General features: G+C 56.9%; 7 protein-coding genes across 7 annotated transcripts; 3 read left to right on the top strand and 4 right to left on the bottom strand.

Annotated features, from left to right (window-relative positions):
* Positions 1 to 394: 394 nt before the first annotated feature.
* Positions 395 to 2,578, bottom strand: J7T54_000899 (Calcium channel-like protein; the record flags this gene model as incomplete). Its single annotated transcript, XM_051504935.1, has 4 exons — positions 395 to 1,060; positions 1,110 to 2,037; positions 2,088 to 2,412; positions 2,467 to 2,578. 4 exons carry the CDS (start codon positions 2,576 to 2,578, stop codon positions 395 to 397), a joined length of 2,031 nt encoding a protein of 676 aa, XP_051363612.1.
* Positions 2,579 to 5,027: 2,449 nt separating this feature from the next.
* J7T54_000898 (uncharacterized protein) lies at positions 5,028 to 8,156 on the top strand (the record flags this gene model as incomplete). Its single annotated transcript, XM_051504934.1, has 3 exons — positions 5,028 to 7,386; positions 7,435 to 7,745; positions 7,809 to 8,156. The coding sequence occupies 3 exons, from the start codon at positions 5,028 to 5,030 to the stop codon at positions 8,154 to 8,156; spliced, it is 3,018 nt and encodes a 1,005-aa protein (XP_051363611.1).
* Positions 8,157 to 10,247: 2,091 nt separating this feature from the next.
* Positions 10,248 to 11,141, top strand: J7T54_000897 (Allergen Asp f-like protein; the record flags this gene model as incomplete). The annotated part of the gene is made up of 1 exon (XM_051504933.1): positions 10,248 to 11,141. The coding sequence occupies one exon, from the start codon at positions 10,248 to 10,250 to the stop codon at positions 11,139 to 11,141; it is 894 nt and encodes a 297-aa protein (XP_051363610.1).
* Positions 11,142 to 12,486: 1,345 nt separating this feature from the next.
* J7T54_000896 (Ferric/cupric reductase transmembrane component 7) lies at positions 12,487 to 14,111 on the bottom strand (the record flags this gene model as incomplete). Its single annotated transcript, XM_051504932.1, has 5 exons — positions 12,487 to 12,894; positions 13,042 to 13,125; positions 13,184 to 13,351; positions 13,411 to 13,567; positions 13,819 to 14,111. 5 exons carry the CDS (start codon positions 14,109 to 14,111, stop codon positions 12,487 to 12,489), a joined length of 1,110 nt encoding a protein of 369 aa, XP_051363609.1.
* A 449-nt stretch (positions 14,112 to 14,560) lies between these two features.
* On the top strand, positions 14,561 to 15,214 carry J7T54_000895 (putative ctr copper transporter; the record flags this gene model as incomplete). Its single annotated transcript, XM_051504931.1, has 2 exons — positions 14,561 to 15,045; positions 15,094 to 15,214. The coding sequence occupies 2 exons, from the start codon at positions 14,561 to 14,563 to the stop codon at positions 15,212 to 15,214; spliced, it is 606 nt and encodes a 201-aa protein (XP_051363608.1).
* Positions 15,215 to 15,413: 199 nt separating this feature from the next.
* J7T54_000894 (uncharacterized protein) lies at positions 15,414 to 16,382 on the bottom strand (the record flags this gene model as incomplete). The annotated part of the gene is made up of 2 exons (XM_051504930.1): positions 15,414 to 16,013; positions 16,065 to 16,382. 2 exons carry the CDS (start codon positions 16,380 to 16,382, stop codon positions 15,414 to 15,416), a joined length of 918 nt encoding a protein of 305 aa, XP_051363607.1.
* A 984-nt stretch (positions 16,383 to 17,366) lies between these two features.
* J7T54_000893 (Minor extracellular protease vpr) lies at positions 17,367 to 20,533 on the bottom strand (the record flags this gene model as incomplete). Its single annotated transcript, XM_051504929.1, has 9 exons — positions 17,367 to 17,472; positions 17,535 to 17,803; positions 17,857 to 19,458; positions 19,514 to 19,570; positions 19,625 to 19,685; positions 19,746 to 19,842; positions 19,895 to 19,958; positions 20,026 to 20,358; positions 20,408 to 20,533. The coding sequence occupies 9 exons, from the start codon at positions 20,531 to 20,533 to the stop codon at positions 17,367 to 17,369; spliced, it is 2,715 nt and encodes a 904-aa protein (XP_051363606.1).
* Positions 20,534 to 21,089: the final 556 nt, after the last annotated feature.

Below are 21,089 nucleotides of genomic sequence, written 5' to 3'. Positions count from 1 at the left end.
GCCGGGCGTGATGCACAAGACGGAATCCGAGGGGACTCTGGGAGTTCAGCCAGAACCGCCAATACACATGACGCATACTGAGACAACACTGGCACCGAAGATGAATACCTTACAAAGCCCATCAAGCTGCATAGCACAGGCAGAGGTAGTAGAAGAAAATCTGCATTGTGACCAACTTCGCTTGCCTGGCATATTACCTACGAAAAAAACATGACTCGCCTACTCCGGGCAAACCCGAAAGCCTTCGATAGAACTTCAAAATACATTGGAGCTGTAGCACATAGCCTTTCCTTACATCCTCACCTGCGTCTCAAGAGCTTTTGCTCGAGCTACTGCTCGAGCTGGAGCTCTCTCATTGCAGGAATCGCTCAGCTAGCTGGGCAGCTCGGTCTCCCTACTCAGAGCTGCTCGCACTGCCTCGCGCCCCGGTGACGTCTTTCTTCTTGCCTTTGTCCTTTTTTTTCTTCCCGGCATCCTTCAGGACCGGCTCACGCTCTGCCTGTTCCTCCTCAACGGTTGCCACGGCCTTGTTCGCGTCGGCGCCGACGGCCTGAGAGATTTCTTTGAGCATCGCCTTGAGCTCCGTGACGTCGGTGCGCAGCTTTTCCAGCTCCACCATGGCGGGATCGTCCTCGACATTGGACTTAGCGGCATCGCAGACCTTGGCCCATTCCTCAGATTGCACGTCAACATCGGAGGACATTTGCTCCCACTCTTCGATCACATCGTCGTCCTCTTCACCGCGCGAACGGTTGAAGCGAATGTCAGCCGCCTTGCGGGTCTCGAAAAATGCGGCAACAACCAGCAGTGGCGAGTACAGCACGCCCATGACGCAGTCGTTGAGAATCTCGTACGCGTGGCCGGGCATCCACCACTCAAACAAACCGGAAATGACAATCTCGATAAGGTTGAGAGGCGGGATATAGACGTTCTCATCGGGAGCACGGACAAACTGCATCGCCTTCTGGGCAAGCAAAGCCAGATACTCATCGTCGGCATTGCCGTAAATGTCCTCGTACGCCGAATTGTAGAGTGCAATGAGGATGTTCAGCAAGATGATCTGGTGTGGTTAGCCAATTCGGTTTCTGTGAGCCGGCGGAAATACGAACCATCACAATGAACGTGAAGCAGTAGTACAGGATCAGTCCCCATGGATGACCAAACTGCTCGAATCCATCGAATTCTGGACTGCCCAGGATGGCCTTGAGCATGCTCTCCATGATGAACCAGACGTCATCTGCCACAAGGTCATCGGCAAAGTCCAGGCCAATAAAAGCCTGAAGAAAACCAACGATGATGATAACCAACAAGGCAAAGAAAATGACGGACTCTTTCATCATCACCTTGAGGACAACCAGCATGGCACCGAAGAAGCGGAAGCTGTCGAGGTACAGAAGCAAACGACCCCAGAACATCGGTGCAACAAAGGCCAAGATGTTGTAGCTCTGTTCGCTCCATTCTGTACGGTCCGTGGAGCCCGCGCGATGAGAGAGACCGAGGGCGCGCAGGACGAACGATGCCGTCAAGAACGAATACAATATGCCGTTGAAAGCATCCCAGAAGCCGAAAATCTGGTGCCCGGCCTTGTAGAATTTGACAACCTGTTCGCAGACAAAGCCAATGGTGAAAACATATAGAAGAACCTCGGCTCCGTCGAATTCGCCCGATGGGTTGATCGAGTTGATAGCTGACGTGTAGAGGATCAAATAGATGATGGAAAAGAGCATCTGGGCCGCATTTTGATACATCGGTGCACGCATGCGGTCAGGGTCCATGTGCACCAGAAAGTTGGGATTGGCCTTGTCCTTGTAGTCAACGAAGACGGTCGGATCGTCCTCGTCCTGAACGAGCCAGCCTCGCCAGAGGTGACTGATGCACTTCTGGTACCCGGAGGACCCAATGACGCGCACTTCGTGCAAGTCCACAGCCCTCTCAATGGCGTTGAGTGGGCGTGTGGCCTGGCCATTGATCAGGAATGAATATCGGCGAAGGAGAACGACGTGCATGAGATAGTCATTATCTTCCTCTGTCTCGATGCTGGACGCTGTCAGTGACTGAATCATTATATAGTAGTGCTGTGTTCTCACATTTGCTTTGCGATCACACCACACGCCACAGCTCGTAGTTGATGCAGATCGGCATCCCACAGCTCGACATTTGCCTCATGGGCGAACCATCGCTTGTTCACCAGCAGACAAAAAACCACACATCCTCTCGCTTCTTCTCCGCCGGCTGATTTAGCAGCGTCGATGACCTTTTTCGTGATGATGCGGCTGTGGGCCCTGGTAACCTTGCTCTCTTCCATCTCGCAGGGGATACATTCCTGGATCAGGTGTCGTAGCTTCAGGCATGTCTTGGCCACATCAGCAGGCGGGATCGCGCTGTGGGTATTCTGCCCGTGATGGGGGAGTACTGCGGTCTTTGTTAGCGAGGCGACACCCAGAGTGCAGCAAGAAAGAAACGTACAGGTCTCCTCCTCGTGAAGCCAGGACAAGCGATCGGACCGGTGGCCCTCGTTCGAGTGATTATTCCAGCCAAACATCCTGTCCAGTGCCTTCCATCTTCCCATGTTGACCATTTTGAAGAGTCGCGAGCTGAAGCAACTCTATCGCTCAATCTGTTGAGTCGCGTCCGTGATCAGCGCTCAGGCACTTGGGCGGAACCCAGAGCTGGCAGCGACGAGCAAGACTTGGGATCGCGTGCCCTTGGGATTGCGATCGACACGGTGTAGGTAGAATACAGAGAAGGGTTGAACACTTTGCTGTAGTAAGGAGGGTTGCTCAATTGCGAGCAAGATTTGGGTGAATGCCAGCCGCCTTGTGCTCCGAAACCAATATGACGTTTTGTGAGGCCACCCACAGACCACAGGCATTGGGCGTTAACAGTGATAGCTTTTATCGCCATAATTTGCCGCTTATCGCTGTTAGTGTCTCGCGCCAGGCGGGCGTTTCCCCCCACATCGCGCTAGCGGGCGTCTGGCGTTTGCACTGCAGGCCGAACCAAGGTGGTCTGGACTTCATCCAAGTTTGTTAGCGTGGGCCCTGCCTGCTTTGCTGCAATACGAAAAAAGATGGCGCACATGTTGCATCGAGATTCCGATGTACATGAACCACAGCCTCTCCGTTGCAGGCTCGCAGCTGGTACGAACAGCTCCGATCAATGGCGAAGCCTGATTGCTGGTAGAGATCACACATTGACCAGGACCTCTTTCCGCCTTCTCCTGCATCCTCGACTGTCTGGCCCACAGTCAAGGACGACTCGCTTATGTACGGCAGATGCAGGCAACGTCCCAAGTTTGCGGTCGCGCCATGCCCTGCCCTCCAGAAAAGACACTGATACCAGCCGACGAGTATTGTCTGTTGGGAGGCGTCACTGTCTAGTATGCGCATTGCAGATAGTTCTGCGCGGCCAACGCATCCGACCGACCGCCTTTTGAATATTGGCGTCTTCGAGACACCAGACCTCATACAGCGACACGGAGCCTGCCAGACTCGCTTCCGGAGAAGGAATTTGCGACCGTCCTCATGTTGCCTCTGCCGCCGTTGTTCGCTCGATTGCCAATCTTAGATGGATTATGCGACGGCAAAAGGCAGACTTGGCCCTTGGCAGCAGCGAACCAAACTCATGCTGCAGCGCAGCTGGCTGCTGCACAGAGGCGCGGCGTTGCGAGGATGGCTGGGGATTCTCGGTCAGCCATGTTGCTTCACAGCCCTCACCGACTAAGCACCTCCGTTGAAGTGGGCAGCTGACGTGAAAGATGGCCGTTGGCATTACGGGTGCTAACTACAGGTGCTGTCTACGTTGAATTTGCTGATAGGCGGTTGAAAGTGATGCCCAAAGCCCTAAACCATCAGCACTTTGTCGGTGCGACCATTGGTCACTGTCGATATCCCTGCGATTCAGCTGACACGGCCCATACTGTCATTGTGCATGATGGCAAAAGCAAAGCGACAATTCCTCAAGGTTTTTCATCATTTGTGTCCTGGCGGTTTGCACTGAAATGACCGCGCGCGAACACGCACATACAAACAAACAAGAGGTCTGTTTGTCTACGACTTCATGCAAGCATCTTTCAATTGAGACGATGGCAAACGACGGCAGGCCACCTTCGATGGCGTACGTACGCAGCCACATGTCCCGAATGGGGCGAGGCAAAGCCAGCAAATACCAACAAATCGCCAATGGTGTCACGGTACACGATCAACATGGCTGCCTCAGCACGAGCCGTCGCAGCCAATCCAGACTTTTTGAACGACAGACTGTGGGCAGCTGCTGCCTAGGTACGTGCGTGAGGCAAGGTATCTGGAGTCGTGCAGCCCAGCACGATGCGTCAGCTGCCACTATGCCTTGCAGTCATCGTTGCTGACGAGAACTGCGTCTGCAAAGTGGTAGCTGCTAATTCTTTTTCTCTGCTACACCCGACATACATTTTCATCTTTCAACTGTTTGTCTCTGCTTGACCGTGACTCACTGCCAACGTTTGCGCATCACGCGCTGCCTGTTGAGTCTTGACGGGACAAGCAGCATATGATTGATCACCTTTCTTTCATTACATTCGTCTCACGACTATTCGCAGCCTTCAAACCCCGTTCAAATTCCATCATTCGATTCTTCGGCATCGTATTCTCTATTTCTCCACAACACGCCCGGACGAGGACGAGTGGGCGCGTGAAGACCAGTGGCCCGTACCATCCGCACGTATCCATCTTTGTCGCGCGGCTAATCAGCCTGTAAGTAGACGCCGTCGCAACTTGTTTGTCCTAGCTTGGAGAGGGGACGTACAACAGACGACTAACGCAACATACAGTGAATGTTTCACAGGGCCAGAGTGAATGAATCTCTTCGCGCCCCTCACCGGTGCATCTGATCTCGTTACTCGTTTCGTCTGACGCCTTTCACGGTTGGCCCTATCTCTCGGCCACCGTTAATCTCCCCTGCTCATCCCTTTCCACCATCCTTCCTTTATCCTCACAGTTTCCTCCTTTCCTCCTCACATTCTTTTTCTTCTTTTGACCACAATCTTGATCATGGAGGACGTCGATACCGGCGTTGCGTCCAAGAGTACGATGACCCACCAGGGTGAGCCACGACTAAGTCGCACGGCCCTCGACCCATCGCCTGAAGCACAGAATCCCGTGGCATCGAAGGCCAAGAAGCTAAAGGTGGTCACCAAGAAACACAAGGATACAACTCGAACCTCCAAGGGGTCCAAGAAGGGGTCCAAGAAGGGATCTAAGAGCCAGCGGGCGAGAATCTTGGGGGATTCCAGTGACTCTTCTTCGGACGACGAAGGCGAAGAAGATACCGATTCCGATACTTCTACTGATTCTGGTGACAGCGATCTTGATACATCTAGGAAGCCGCATCGCAAGTCTCAGAAGAAAACCAATGGCAGCAAGGGAGGCAAGCGCAAGAGGAAGAGCAAATTGACTGCTGACGACGTCGCCTCAGACGAAGACAGCTCATCCACAGACTCCAATGGAGACGCACCCCGTGGAAAGAAGGCTTCAAAAAACAAGAAAAAGGCCGCAGGACAGCTTGGAGGCATCGAGGAACGCATGCAGGCCCTCGAGAACCTGATAACATCTCACGTTGCCACGCTCTCTGTTCAGCCACCGTCTCCATACCCGCCACCGCCAAGCTACCCGCCCTTCTCCGGCTCTGTTGCTCCTCCTAGCTTCGGTGGTGACCGGTTGCAACGCTCGTATGATACGGGGCAGTCACTCGGCAGAAACATGCCTCCGCTCCCGCCGGCCCCAGGGCGTGCCACCACGCTTGCGGCGCGCGCCAGGGGATTTCGTGCTTCTGCACCGGTAGATGACGATGGCGAAGTAGACGACGACGGCGACGTGGTGCCAACAAAGCCTGACTACAAGAGAGTGGACCTGGTGTGGGATTCGAGCTTGTACATGTTCAAGCTGCAGGGCACGATGAAAACGAGCGTGGACACGCGGTACGACGGCTACGTTTTCCATGTACGCCGCACATTTGACCACGAGGGCAAGTATCGCCGCACGTTCGTGGACATCAAGAGCAAGCTGCTGCGCGAATGTCTGCAGGATGTCATTAAGAATGTCAGCGGCATCAGCTTGGTGGATGAAGTTCCCAAACTGGACCCCAACCTGCTCTATCTCTACTATAATGAGCTCAAGGCGCATCTGAGTGCACTGCGAGAGCTTGAGCCAGCGGGCGACACGCGGAAGCGACGCAAGAAAAATCAGAAGCGTCTGGATGACAAGAGAAAACACCTGCGCGTCCTGCTCAAGTATCTAACCAAGGACTACCACAATATCAAGAACACCCTCGATCCCATGCTTTCGAGCGGTTTGATCACGTACGACCTTCTTTGGGCCTTGTGGAAGCCTCACACCCTGGTGTACGCGCCCACCTATGGTCAGCATGACACTCCAGGAGTCTTCAAGGTCGACGTGGCCGAGAAGCACTCCACGATGATGAAGGGCGAGTTTTACCACATCACCGGCAAGTATTTCGAGTTTGACGGCAAAAAGTACGGCTATGGGGCCACGACCGAGGAGATCGCCGAGTTCAAGGGCGCGAGGAAGATCACGTCTCTCCCATGCTATCCACTCGAGTACCACAAGGACGCGGAAAAACTGCGCAACGACCTCATCGAGCGCGGCAAGAAGTTTGTTGCCCTCAGCGGCGTGCATTTCAGGGCATTTTCAGGCATGGCTTTCATGAAGCGGAAAAAAGGTGTCTTGAAGTTCAACATTACCAACAGTCGCATCATGGTGGACCCGGCCATCTTCCGCCGCACCAACCCAAACTATTACATCTCCAGCGTCAAATCCAAGGACCACGATACCGTCACCATTGGAGACAATTCGGACGCGTCGGATGAGGACACGGAATGCGAGTGTGGCGAGTCGGACTCTGGTGACGACGGTGAACCGGGCGCTGCAGATGGCACCACAAAGATCAGGTATGTGACCAAAGCAGTTCAAGACGAAAGCGGCACAACGCATCTCGTCCAAGTACCGAAAGACTCGTCTAGCGAGGAAGAGACCGAGCAACAGCTCGAGCAATTGCCCAGTAAGGATGGAACTGGCGGACAAGAGACGCCGGAAGCTTCAACATCCAATGAGACGGCAAAGGAGGTCACAGATGCTGAGGTGCCCTGTCTCACGGACGAGGAGTACTTGATCGCCTCGCCATTGGTGCTGGGCTTCTCGTTTGCGGAAAAGCAGTGGCTTGAATTCGATGTCGAAGGGATCAAGGACATTTCCTGGAACGACAAGGCTTGGGACTCCCTGGTGCTCGAGGCCGGGACCAAGGACCTGATCAAGGCGCTGGTGGAATCGCGCAAGTTCAGCGCAGCCACGACAATCGACGACGTGATCCAAGGAAAAGGCAAAGGCCTCGTTAGTGAGTATTTTAAATCCCCTTCGGCGGCCCAACTAACCAAGTCACCAGCTGTCCTTCACGGACCCCCCGGGACGGGCAAGACCCTCACGGCCGAAGGCATCAGCGAGCTACTCAAATGTCCACTCTACATGGTCTCGGCTGGTGAGCTGGGAACTGATTCGCGCTTCCTCGAGCACGAGCTGCAGAGGATCCTCGATATCTGTCATGCGTGGGGCGCGATACTACTATTGGACGAGGCGGACGTGTTCCTGGAGAAGCGGAACATGGCCGATATCCACCGCAACGCACTCGTGAGCATATTCCTACGCCAGCTCGAGTATTTCCAGGGAATCCTGTTCCTCACAACAAATCGGGTCGAGGTATGTGCTTCTTTGGCTTCTCATCAGAGGCAATGTACGGGACTTGCTAACGGTTATCTGCAGACGTTTGACGAAGCCTTTCAATCCCGCATCCACGTGGCTCTCCGCTATGATAAGCTCGATGCTAAGGCGAAGCGTGCCATTTTCAAGTTGTTCCTGGATCGCGTGACGGCCCATGGCAAGATCGAGGTCAAGCCATTCTCGGAAGATGACATGGCGGCTCTCTCCAAGCACGATCTGAACGGCCGCGAGATCAAGAATGTGTTGGGCTCTGCACAGGATTTGGCCGTCAACAAGGGTGAGCCACTGAGCGTGGCGCACGTCAAGCTTGTCCTCGATGTGCACGCGAGGTTTGGGAGGGATCTCAAGGGCGGCACGGGCTACGAGGATGCGATGAGGAGTTACTTCTGATGAAGTACCCAGCATATGCAGAATGCCGGGGAGTACGGAGGCTCTTCCTTGAGTCACAGATGACTGGTGCCATTTCGAGGGTGTCCATGTGGGCGGAAGCGAGAAGGCTGGCTAGCGAAGTCCAAGGCAGCCATGGTGAGGGATATCTCGATGGAACAGAGCGATTCGAGGGTCGTAGAGACTGAAGTCACTGGACAGCGAATCATGCTGAGGGCGTCACCCGGAGAACTACTTAGCATATGTCAAGAACAATGGAGATTGGTGGAAGAAGCAACAACAAGACGGCGAGGCCCTGGCGAACTGTGATGCCATTTGTCGAGTGTGGGGAGCCAGCGCATGTATTGGGCACTGTGAGGAGACGGACGAGTGAAGACCTGTTTTTCTTGGTTGGGCGCACATTCGTCCGTCCATAGTGTGTGGACTGACATAAGTTGAACATCATGATTATCAAAGTGATGAGAGGTTTTGTTGATTCCACATCGGGACCTGACGGACGACGTTCCTGTGCTGTGGGTCATTTGGCTTGAACTTCTGCACAGTCCTCCCCTCCCTCCTTTCGAGACTCGCGTCGTCCACTCGGAGGGATCCCCGGACGACGTCGTGGCCCGAGAGGGGCCGCGTGAAAGGGCGCAGTGTCTTGCTGTCGATTCTACGTAACAGCATGTACGTGGTCGTCGTCAGCTCGGACGAGGCTGAGCAGGCGCGCTTTGTTATGATTGCTGTCGCTGGGACGGGGCGACGCCTTGACTGGAATTCGGCACGGGGGTTCGAGGCTACGACCCTGTCAGGCTGTCTCAGGCGAGTGGGCAGCTGGTCGGTGAGAGGTGAAGACTGGAAGGCTGGTGATTCTATTGTTGGCACTGGAGGCCTGGACGTGGACGGACCTGGACTGCGAGGTACGTACCCGCCCCAGAATACTGACAATTCTCCTCCAGTGGACATGTCCTCTGTAAGGACGGCGTGGGAGGCGAATAATTTTGTGGGCGGTCTGACTCGGGCGTTCTGCGCGCCTGAGCTGGCTCCCTCGCGGCCCGAGACGTGACACGTGAAGAAGCTGTCACTCTCACGAACACTGCAGATTTGGTTGTCGCACAGAGACAGGTTGAATGCATCCCCGGATTCGCGTGGCGCTGAACAGATGAAACCACGTTTGCCAAGGCGAGGTAATTGGGGCCTCTTCATAATTTCACATTGAGATTGGGCGATGGCGACCATCTGCCGGGGGCGACTGGGACACGCCATGCTGTGGCTGCCCCGGCACCAATTTCCGTGCGCACAGGCTTTCTGAACTTTGCACAACTGATATCAAACTCCGCACAAATCACAGCAAGTTTTGTACACAGAGACGGACACATGTTGGGTGAGTATGATTCACCGCCAGCGAGCCACGATTCCTGCGATCTCTTCCGCTCCTTACCGGCTGGCAGCATCGGTGACGTGGATCCCGTGAGGAGAAGAAGAAGAAAACTCTTCTCGGTGCTCCATCGTGGCCTGCCTTTGTTGGCTGGCCTGGCTGCGTGCCTGCATAAGAGCACTGTACAGCTTGCACAGTGACACCTGGCACTTATGCACAAGACTTTTTCCCGTGGAGCAACTTCCAAGAGAGAAGCCGCGAGGAAATGGTCGATCCGCCGAGGTGTGTGGATCAAGCCTCCAGTCGACCAATCATGGGAGGCCTGTTCCTGGCGAGCCCATGAGCTTAATCGCGCCCTGACATGCGCTATGACAGGAATGGACTAGCCCATTCTGCGCTGTTGTGGCCGCCTGGGCCCCCTTTGGCTCGGCCCTCCAGCGCGACAAAGCAGGCACGGCCGTCGCACCCCTGTCAGTCCATAAAGACTCATCTCCTCCCTGGCCCGTCTCGATTTAGATTCTCCCCTTCTCACCGTCAACTCTCCAAGTCGTCGCGCATTCACGTTAAGGAAACCCTTCCTTCTTCACTCCTTCAATACCACTACAGACCACCCTTCCTTCAAGGTCTCTGTCCAACTCCCGCGCTGCGCGCCCATACTCTCTCTATCTCTCACTCTCCAAGCAAGCCTCTTGGACACTACACATTCCCTTGGAATCACCGACCTTCAATCAATCAAAATGAAGTTCACCACCACTGCTCTCTTCGCGGCTGCCGCCATTGGCGCCTCTGCCCACCCCAGCGGCCACGCCCACAAGCACGCCCATCGCTCCGCCGGCGCGGCCAAGTTCGTCCAGTACGTCCAGCCTCAGCCTTCCGTCGAGGCTGTCGCCGCGGCCGAGCCCACCACCACCGCCGCCGAGGCCCCCGCGAAGACCACCGCCGCGCAGGCTGACCAGGATGATGACTCCTCCTCGTCCGGCGGCGACTCTGGCGTCGACACCTACACCGATTTCTGCGGCGGCAAGTCCAAGCGCGCCACCGTGGCCGAGATTGCCTACACGGGCAACATTGGCACCGCCGACGACTACGGCTGCAACATGATGCTCGTCAAGAGCAACGTGGCCAAGAAGTACAACTACATTGCCGCCATCAAGAACGCCTCCGACAAGCAGCAGGAGTGCGTTGCCTACCTCAAGATCGGTCCCGAGAACAACGAGATCAACGGTTTCTTCAAGGGCAAGGAGGCCAAGAGCTTCTCGATCCCCGCCGGTGTCACCCAGCACTTGGCCGTGGACGAGAACACCCAAGGTGGCGTCATCTGCCAGGTCGGCGGCATCGAGACCACCAAATGGGGCGAGTACGCCTCCACCTGGGCCGAGTTCGACATGGCCAACACCAGCAACGACGGCTGGTCCGGCGCTGACGCCTCATGCCTGGTTGCGTCCCGCTACGACATGACCATCCCCGGCCTGCAGATCTGCGGCCATGACACCTGCTCCACCATTAACCCTGGCGGCACCGGCACCAACGCTTTCCTCAAGGGCATGGAGGCCGAGGACGGCTGGGGCCTCAACATCCCCGCTGGCGATGTCTGGCTGGACATCACTGTCGGCTACGAGGGCGGCAACTAAGATGCTCTGCTGATAGAACTCTTGGTCTTGACGGGATTGTGCGCGGTGTTTTTGCGTTTTGGCTCTTTCTCTCGAATTCGACTCTTGAAAAAGAATTGGGTTGGCTTCTTGGATGCTAGTTTCTGGAAGCGTTCCGGATTTAGCGAGGACATATTGTACCTATACACTCTTGAATATATTGACGACGTGACTGGATTTATCTTCTCGTGCCTGGGCGACTGTCGCGACCGTGAGTGAGATGGACCGTGTGGGTTTCTGGGCAGGGACATGGATCTCCACGCACATCAGCAGTCGGCTGGTTCCCGCCTTGGCGGCCTTGCAGTTCGAGTTCTTCGAGTCGTCCGATTCTTCGACAGCGAAGTTGCGGATAGCGACTGCCGACAGTCATCCCGCACTCGTCCCCAACGCTGCCATCCGGTTCACGTCGATTCGGTCCATGGGCGCGCGCACACTGTACCACGAGTCAAGACCGACGTCCCCAGCTCACGTCGTCTCTGGATGGATTTCCACGTGGTCTCCACCCCCGCCGTATTCAAGAAGGTTTTTTGACTTTAGACCGCGTCAGGAACCTGACATGCGAGGCAGCCTCTCGTGACGTCTCCCACCGTGCACAACAGCGCGGCGATTCATGTTCTTATTGTTGGAGGGCTCGGAAAACTGTTACGCCGTGGGGTTTCGGTTCATGTTTTTCTTTGTTCTTTTGCTTTTTGTTCTTCTGACAGCTGTCATGTCATTGTCAGAACCGTGCCAACCGGGTCTCCCGCTGCCATGATGAAGTGGCGCTGCCGGGCACGTGATAGGACCTTTGTCCTTCATTTGGCTGCCGGCACGACAGTGAATTCAGCTTGTAGCCCCGGGTGTAAGAGGACAGACAGGAACATAGTTCGTTTTGTTTGTGTGTATTGCCCGCAGGGTCTGCAGGGTCTGCAGAGTATCAGGTATCTGCTCTTGTCTAGTCGTTTATGATGGATTTGACTACCCTTGAGAGCCTTCATGCCACCGTCGCTTGCGTTGCTTAGCCACTAAAATGGATGATGTGACCCCCGGGGGGAACAGATAATGAGACGATAACTTCAAACTTGCGCCTCTCAAATGACAGTAATATGAATCGAGCTGCGGTGAGGGAAATGCGGTGGGCTGCTCCGCGTTTCTCACAGTGGTCTGATAGGACCACAAGTTGAAATAAACGCTGAAAGGTTTCCGAAGACTTCAATCCATTATTCAAATTTCCACACGCAAACCTACGACGAAAAGCTGTCTTTGTGGAAACAAACTTCAGAAACCCTCTAACGGCCCCTAATCACATCAGTCTGTACAGACGCCGCGACCTGTCCCACATCATGCATCATGGAAGCCAGACCTTGGCAGGCAAGCTGTTGTCCTCGCTGCTGTCCGCGGGCGAACCGTGCGCGATGCAAGTGTGGTGGATGTGAATAGTCAAGCCCGCTATCCGTGCCGCCTCCTTGTTTCCCTCCTTCGTCTGCTGTGCGTCCAGCAGCGCCGCGATGGCGTCTAGGTACCATCTCTTCAGCTCGAGATCGCGTGATGACAGGACCAGTGTCAAATTGCGGTCTTGCGCGACTGCTGCTGTCAACGTGCACCGGGCGACAAAGTCCTCAACCAAACCGAGGGTGAACCCGGCGCTGGCACCACCGGCAATGACAACCGCGTGGTCGAAGCCGCTGTACCATCGGCTCTGCATGCCGCCGTACGGACCGTCGAGGAGTACGCGTACCGTGGTGCCGGGGTTGGTCTGGGCCATCTTGGCCAGACGTCCCGTTCAAGCCCCCGCGAGCTTTGACGTGAAAGACCATCTGGTTCTTGCCGTTCCATCGAGACCCAGGGAGGCAGCAGACGGTGAACGGGTGTGCAGCTCCAAGGTCAGGAAGCTGAGGTACACGTGCTGGCCGGGCGTCCACTCGACGGTGGTGTCAATGGCGATCTTGAGCGTCTCTTCGCCCCCGAGGGCCAGCCATTCCTTGTGCTGCAGGCTGTACTCGAGGTACGCGCGGCGGTGCGCGCACAGCCAGGAAACAGCGTACAGGGAGGGCAGCGGCGGCGATGAAGTAGTCCCAGGAGGTGAAGATGCCGTCGCAGTGGAGGAAGAAGAAGAAGAGGATAAAGATGAGCGCGGCGAAAAAGCGCGTCATCTTGAAGATCTCGTAGTACCGCTCGCGCAGCCAGCGGAGAGAGAAGAAGGTCAGCCAGGCCTGGGCGACGAGCGCGATGACACCCGCACCCACAGCCCGCCGGTGTCCCACTGCTCGACAGTATCGCCGGCGTGGATGCCCTGCACGATAAAGGGAAAGTTGTAGAACAAGGCGAGGATGAGCATGGCCCAGGCGACCCAGTTGTGCCAGACAAGTAGGTTCTCGTGGAATGTGCCGATCAGACTAGCGGTGAGGTTGGCCTTGGTGGCGAGGACCCTGGCGTGTCAGCTTTTGTTCAGGAGAGGACCTTGTCACGTACAAGATAAAGGGCAGACGGACGAAGAGCCATCCAGCCCGCGCGCGTCGCGATCGGGGGCGAGTGTACGTAGCTCATGTCCTTGGTGTTTGGCCAGTAGTCAGTGACTGGTATCCTCTTGACCACAAGGATCGCCTAGACATATCAGTGAAGAAGACGAATCCGACGAGGCCAAGCATGTATGCGCCCAAGGACTGCGTGCTCCAGCTACGGACCCGCCAGCGCCGATAGGGAGGCCCATCGCGTCGCGGCGGCCGCTCTCCTCCGAAGCTTGCTCTGCGTCCAGCTGTTCGGGCCGTAGGCGTCGAGGGTGTGGACGACGGCGAAGACGATGATTGTACACAAGAACAAGGCGAGAGTCGGGAAGGCGTACCTGTGGTCGGCCTCGTACCAGAACAACCAGTGGCGCTGCTTGTAGGCGCATTGCTCGGGGGTGAGCATGCACATGCCAGTGTCCCGGCTGGAGTGCAGCGTGACAGGCTGCGACAGTCCAGGCAGAGACATGATGGAGGCTGCCAATTTCTCCCAGATATGGCTCAGAATAATAATGTTTTGTATGAATGGCCGCTCTTCGAGGACGAGCGCAGAGACTAGATGTGGAGGTGATCGACGACAGCCGGGGCAGCCAAGCCTTTTTGAGCCTCCACCGAGCAGAAAAGGCGATGACTTATTATACGCATTAGCCTTTCAATGCCCAAAGAGTCTCGTCTCGCGTGCCGGGTTGCGGGCTACCACATACATGAGTGAGCAAGTTTCCGAGAAACGTGCTCACACATAACGGAGAAGCCCGGAAGTTCACAGCTGACCAACCCCCGCGCAAAATCAGCTCTGATGGACATATCATCTATGGCGGTCGCCTCTTGCTGATCGGTTCCTCTTCCCCTTCTTGTGTACAGCGAGGTGCCCGTGGCAGCCCAACGTTGAGTCTTTCCGAACAACCTACAGACGCCATCATGTCTCTCCCACGCCACGAGGGCCCCAACCACGGCGCGGACATGAGCGGCGTGGATATGGGCGGCGACAACACCACAGGCACGGGCAGCAGCAAATCGACGTCGTCCATGTCCGGCATGTCCATGACCTTCTTCCTCTCGTCGCGGACGCCGCTCTTGTCAACGCAGTGGACGCCCGCCACCGACGGGCAGTACGCCGGCACATGCATCTTCCTCCTCTCCCTCGCCGTCCTGCTGCGCGTCCTGCTCGCCCTCCGCCCTATCCTCGAGACCCGGCTCTGGCGGCGGACCGCGGCCGCCGCCTCCGAGGCTGTGGCCCAGTCCGAAGTGGACGACGAAAAGGTCCGGCTGCTGGCTGGACAGCCACGCCAGTCGCTGGCCATTGTCAAGAGGGACGTCCAGCGCAAGTGGTCCGGCTGGCGGGTGTCTGTCGCCACAGCGAGGGCGACGTATGAGCTCTTTGTTGCGGGGATCGGGTACCTTCTGTAAGTGCGACATCAGGCTCTGCCGAACGGTGACTGACACCTGGGAAGCATGTTGGCCGTCATGACGATGAATCTGGGGTACTTCCTCTCGGTGCTCTCAGGGGTCTGGTTGGGGACATTTGTTCTGGGCGGACTTTCCTTTGACGACACGGGCAGTATCCACTGCTAGATGGAAAGGAGTCAGGGACATGGCCCACGTATAAGACGGGAGCTATGCGAGAGAGCGAGCAGTGACTCTGGCAATCAATGAATGGAAGCAGACTAATACCAGCAATTCAACGATGAGTATATCAACTATGTACATGGAAAAAAGAAGAAGAAAACTCGCCCGCCAACGCCGCCCCTGCTGCCCTGCCCTGGCGCTCCGTCTATCGATGCCCGTCATACGATCGATCATGCGACGGCGCGTCAAACCGCGGCGACACGGTACCATTATAGCTCATGTGCGGTGAAGCCGCCGTCGTGGTCGTGTTCGTCGCTGTCCCCGTGGCATCCAGCTCCGAGTAGCGGTGCGGGTTACTGTCCACCTCGGCCATCGTGGGCGACATGGGCGGCTTGTACATCTGGTACTGGGTGTGCTGCGGCGACGCCATGCTCGTCGTGTCGGTGCACAGCATATCCTCTTGGTCATGAACATACGGGTCGACGTTCTGCTGCTGCGCTGTCACTGCCGACTTACTCATGGCCGGCGCGGATGCCTGTTGTCGCGCCTTGAGGGACCTGTTCTTCTTGAGAAGCCAGAAAATGCCGAGTAGCGCGACGAGCGAGACGACGCCAAAAACCGCGGCTAGACCAATGGTGGCGTGCTTGTAGGTCTCGTAGCTGTGCGTGGCGCCCTGAATGACCTCCTCCTGGATGGGGATGGAGAAGGCGTCCTCCCCCGAGCAGCAGGCTGTCGTGTCGCCGCAGCAGTACCGCCCGTCGCCGCACGGCGTCAGCATGACGATGCCGGTGACATTCCCGCCCTTCTGCTCGGTTTAGTGAGCAAATGTGCAAGCCTCTCTCAGGGGCCAACGTACCGACTCGTCTGTGCAGACGTTGACGCAGGCGGCGCTCTCCCAGCTCTGGTCCGTACAGTACCCGCGCCACAGGATGCCGTCGTTGTTGCAGAGACCCGTCTGGGCGCAGAGGTCGCGCTCGTCCGTCTTGCCGTCGAGGTTGCAGCAGCTCGAATGCACGCCGTCCTCCTCGATGCCGAGCTTGTTGCAGGGCACGTATGTCTCGTTGTCGGCCTTTGTCTTGCCGTCTGGTGCCCAGCACGTCTTCTCGTGCGCCTGGCTCACGGAGACTAGGCCGAGGCCAAGGGCCAGGACGTGTGTGGTGAGGGCGAAGCGCATTGCTTGTGGTGTGCAAGCAGACGGAGTGTATATCTGTGTGCAAATGGCGGATAGGTGCAGATTCTCCAACACCAAAGAAAGGCGGAAGAAGGAAGAGAAGAAGAAGGAGAGGGGAGAGGCAGGACACTGTTCACCAGACTCGCGGGAGATCTCCCTCTCAAGCAAGCTGACTGTGCTGCCCTTTTGGAAGATGGCAAGACAAAGAGGCAGGCTCGTTTGGTCTGTGCATAATTCCCATCCCCATCCCACGCATGAGAGCACGGTGCTTTCGAAGGATTCTCAACTGTACGACGATCTATCCATGCTCGTCTGTCCGTGCTGGCAGCCTGGTTCTGCCGCCTGCACGACCATGCGCGGTGGACGGCGGGCGATTGGCGAGCGACGCATGTCGTGCGGCACAGAGCCTGGAATCACTCTGTTGAGGAGAATCCACGATGCGAGGACGAATGAGAGAGTGAATGTCGAGGCGTCGCCGAGTTACTCGGGGTGGTGTGGTGGCGGTGCCCGCATATGGCCAGTGCGTCGGTTGGAATGCAGGCGAGGCCATCATGGGGCAGACCACCTACAACAGTCCGGACTGATTGTCTGCAAGGCTCTGGGCGGACTTTGGAAGCAGATTCACCTCTAGCAATCCCTTGCTGATCTAGTCAGAATATGAGCCTTGCCCTTGTCCTTGTCTTCTCGGTTCGGTTCGAGGGAGGCCCACTTGGTTTCCCAGCAATGACTGGACATGTAGATCAAAATATGATCTATCTTTCTATACCTATGGTCAGTCCGTTGGTCGAGATGGGCAACCGAGCTTGGAACCGTCATCGCTTGGCATCGATGAGAACCACTCATAAGGCAGATTCAGATCGGCCTGGCAGGCAGGTCAGGGGAACATGCACCGGTCATTCAGTAGGAGGCTTTTGGACGCTGATTCCTTCTTGAGATGATGAGCATTGACAAAGCTACAGAAGATCGATATCTACCACACCACGCCAGTTACACATTGTATTTGCCCGTGACCTCAATCTGAGGCGTCTGGTATACCGCCCAGTTGTTCGCCGCATACGGGTCCCCAAACGGCTTGAGTGTCGCGAAACGCATGCTGCAAGATTCATCAGTCTCTTTATTCCCCGTCTTGAGTCTGCCAACTGGAGGTTCACGTACGTGTACTTGCCGGGCTCAATCTGGCTGCCGTTGCCCAGCTTGCCGAACCACCAAAAGTCGTGCTGCACAGACGTCGTCTGCGCGTTGCGGATGAGATCCGTGCGCGGGTACGTAAACGTCTCGTCGGCGTCGTGGATGCTGGGGTCGAAGACGTCGACCTGTCCCGAGCCGACCCACGACGCGACCGAGCCAATGTAGCCGTTCTCGCCCTCGACGGGGGGGTACTTCCAGTTGCGCTCGCGCCAGCCCGCCTCGAAGATCTTCACGTTCTGTTGTCAGTCTCTTGGTTACTCTTGGGTCGAGGGAGAAAAAATGCACTCACGTCCCATCGGACCTCCCGTGTGCCCCAGACATTCTTGGACACAATCTTGGGAAAGTCCTGCGCGTCGACGCTGAGGTCGAAGCTGTAGGAAGATTTGGTCTCGATCGGCGTGTTCTTCGTGGTCGAGGTCGAGCGAGGGTATCCGGTGCGGTAGAGCGCCTTCATCTCGGTCTTGAGGTTGGCGCCCAGGCCATAGTACGGCACGGACAGCTGCTCACCCTTGCTGCTCGCCACGAGGATCTTGCCGCTGTACAGAGGCAATGCCGTGGCGTTCCAGCCGAGCTTGTCCGGGTTGTCAAAGTTGACGCTGACTGTCTTCTTCTCCCCGGGCTTCAGAGTGAAGTCGCGCGGCAGACTGACCTTGGGCTCAAACTCGGTCGGCTGGAGCTCGGCCAGGGTCCGGACCCTGTACTCCCCGCCGCCCGTGGCCAGGGGGAACCAGCCAGCTGCCTCGACACCGGCGCCGGGCTGCGTCGAGAACTTGTAGCTCACAGAGTCCTCGGCGTCGTTCTGGAGGGTGACGTCGTGGTAGCGGCTGAAGTAGTGGGTGTCGTTGAGGGCGATGGGCGCAAAGTCGACACTCGAGCTATACGTCACGACCTTGAAGGCGTCGATCAGACCCGTGCCAACCTGGGCCACTGGAGCGATCAAGGCGTCCTCCGGCACCGCAATGTTGTACCAGGGCACCGCGACGCCACTGGAGATGATGCGGTTCTGAAGCATCTTGGCGAAGCCCTTGCCATGCTCCTTGCGGCCGCCGTGGACGCCGATGTACAGAGCGGCGACGCCGGCAACATAGGGGCAGGCCATGGATGTGCCCGACAGGACCGCGTAGCCACCGCCGGGGTAGGTGCTGAAGATGTTGCCTCCAGGGGCGCCCACATCAGGCTTGAGCTGCAGGTCGTAGAGGCCAGCCCATGAGGTAAAGTCGCTGGGGCGCCCGCCAGATGGGTACTCCAGGCCGTAGGGCTGTTCGGGGTTGACCGAGAAGTCCAGCGTGACCTTGCCGCCGTCCTCGACAGCCCTGATGAGCAGCTCGCCCGTGTCGGCGGTGATCATGCCAATCAGCGACGACGTGCTGTCCGTGGAAGGGGTCGTGATGGGGGACTCGTTGTTGTAGATGAGGATGTACTTGGCACCCAGGGCCTCGAGGTTGGCCTGTTTCTGCGCAAAGGTGCAGCTGCCGCGGCGGACTAGAGGGATGGCCTCCTCGATGCGAGGAGTGTCTTCGGGGTAGGGCTGGCAGCCATCGGCTGGGTCGCTCGTGTCAGGGTTGAGCACGACAACGGGCCATTCCTGGACCGCGGCGGGGAAGTAGTTGGTGGCCGGCAGATAGCCAAAGGTCGTGGTGTTCTGGGAGCCGTCTATGTCAAAGGTAGCCTCAAAGGGTGTCGAGGGCAGCTTCTCGGCCGCGATGGAGGCGACAGCGACTACGTCCGTGCCGGCGGCTCCTGAGCTCCCGAAGAAGGGGCCGGCAGACCCGGAGTTGCCGGCACTGATGGTGACAACGACACCTTCGCGGGCGATGCGCGACGCGACTTCGGCCCAGGGATTATTGGACCATCCGCTAGGGCCACCGATGCTGGCGGTGATAATGTCCATCTGCAATTGTAAGCGCGCGAGCTGGTTGTGATCATGATTGGGAGCAGATACTGACATCATCCTCATATGCCTTCAAGAAAGACTCGATCAGCGTCGCCGAATCGGTACTTCCCTATCGTCTTGTTAGCTGCGTACAGAATCGAGCAGAGGCTGTGGCTGGACGCACCAGATTACCAAAGACCTTGTAAGCGTAGATGCTGGCATTGGGTGCGACACCCACCCAGCCCCTGCGGAGACAGAGCAGTCAGCGATCGAGGATTCAGAGCTTTGAGTGGACGTGTACGCACTCTCCATTGTTGCCAGCTACGATACCGGCAACATGAGTTCCGTGACCCTGCACGTCCGTGGGGTCGTTATCGGGGCTCTTGGGCACAACGGGCCAGTCTTGTAAATGATCAGTGTTATGAAACGAGGGGAAGTGATCTGGGCAACCTACCAACTTCACCAATAAAGTCATATCCGCCTGCGACCTTGCAGCCATCGCCAAAGCAACCGCCGAGCTATTTGCAAAACAAGTCAGCCCTTTCGCCTATACACCACTGCAAAGGAGCAGAGGAAACTTCATACATCGTGGTGGTCATAGTAGACACCGGTGTCTACAACACCAACCTTGACGCCCTCGCCAAAATATCCCATTTCGTGGAGCTTTGATACGCCCGTGGTAACATGCGTGCTGTAGTCGCCCGAGTCCGAGGCGTCGGCATGGAGTTCTGCGGTAATGGGATCGAGCTGCACTGGTATGTTGGGCCAGACGCGCGCCACGTTGGGCAGCCTGGCAAGACTGTCCACATTGAGTGTCTCTGTCTCGACTGTAGCGCCAGAGAAGATGGCGCTGTCGAAGCTCTTGACGACCTTGAGGTCATCGCGGGTGAAGAGGCCATCCCGACGTTTCGCAGAACCCTGTCGATCTGTCAGTCTGGAGATACAAGTGGAACGTCTGCAAACTCACCGACGTGTACTCAATAATGAAGCTCTTGGCCACGGGGTTCGCGTTGTTCGCGTCCAATGCATCCTGGGCACTGACGCCGTATGAGGCCGCGGCCGCCAAGGCGACTGACAGCTTGAGCAACTGCATACTGGCTAGACGCTGCTATGTCTGGCGATCACAGTACCTTGTGGGCAAGAATCAGGGAGATCACTGAGAACGGGGGTCAGCGACTTTTATAAGTCGCCTACGATCCCACGATCAAACCGCAAACCCGGTGGAACGGCTCCTCACACAACCACACGAGTTGCACCTCATGATCGCGCGAACGCGTCGCCGGCAGGCCAAGTCGCAGGACCTTTCGTAGCCACCGTACGGGCGCGTAGGGAACCTTCCTGTTTGCGGATCCCTGCCCTCGGTGTTTGGTGGAAGTCAGTCTTCATTGGAAGCACCACCAGCCTTGGGACGTGGTGATCGCGTGCTTGGTACGCCGTTGGCGCATCTGTTCCATCGATTGACCTGCCTGTTTGGGACTTGCAACGACCCTGTCACATTGGATCTAGAACTGGGCTCCCTGGTCGCCAAGAATGGGGTCTCCGCAGATAAGGAGGGGAGGAAGATCGGGCGGCGGCGATTAGTCGGGTTATTATGGCATGGCGAAGGTGAAGTTGTATATGTACAATTGAATGTGCGGATGGCTGCGTGT

This window comes from Emericellopsis cladophorae, assembly GCF_022114955.1.
Source record: "Emericellopsis cladophorae strain MUM 19.33 chromosome Unknown NODE_11_length_583618_cov_114_125112, whole genome shotgun sequence".
In the NCBI taxonomy this organism is placed as follows: domain Eukaryota; kingdom Fungi; phylum Ascomycota; class Sordariomycetes; order Hypocreales; family Bionectriaceae; genus Emericellopsis; species Emericellopsis cladophorae.
This window is presented reverse-complemented; position numbering and strand designations above follow the sequence as displayed.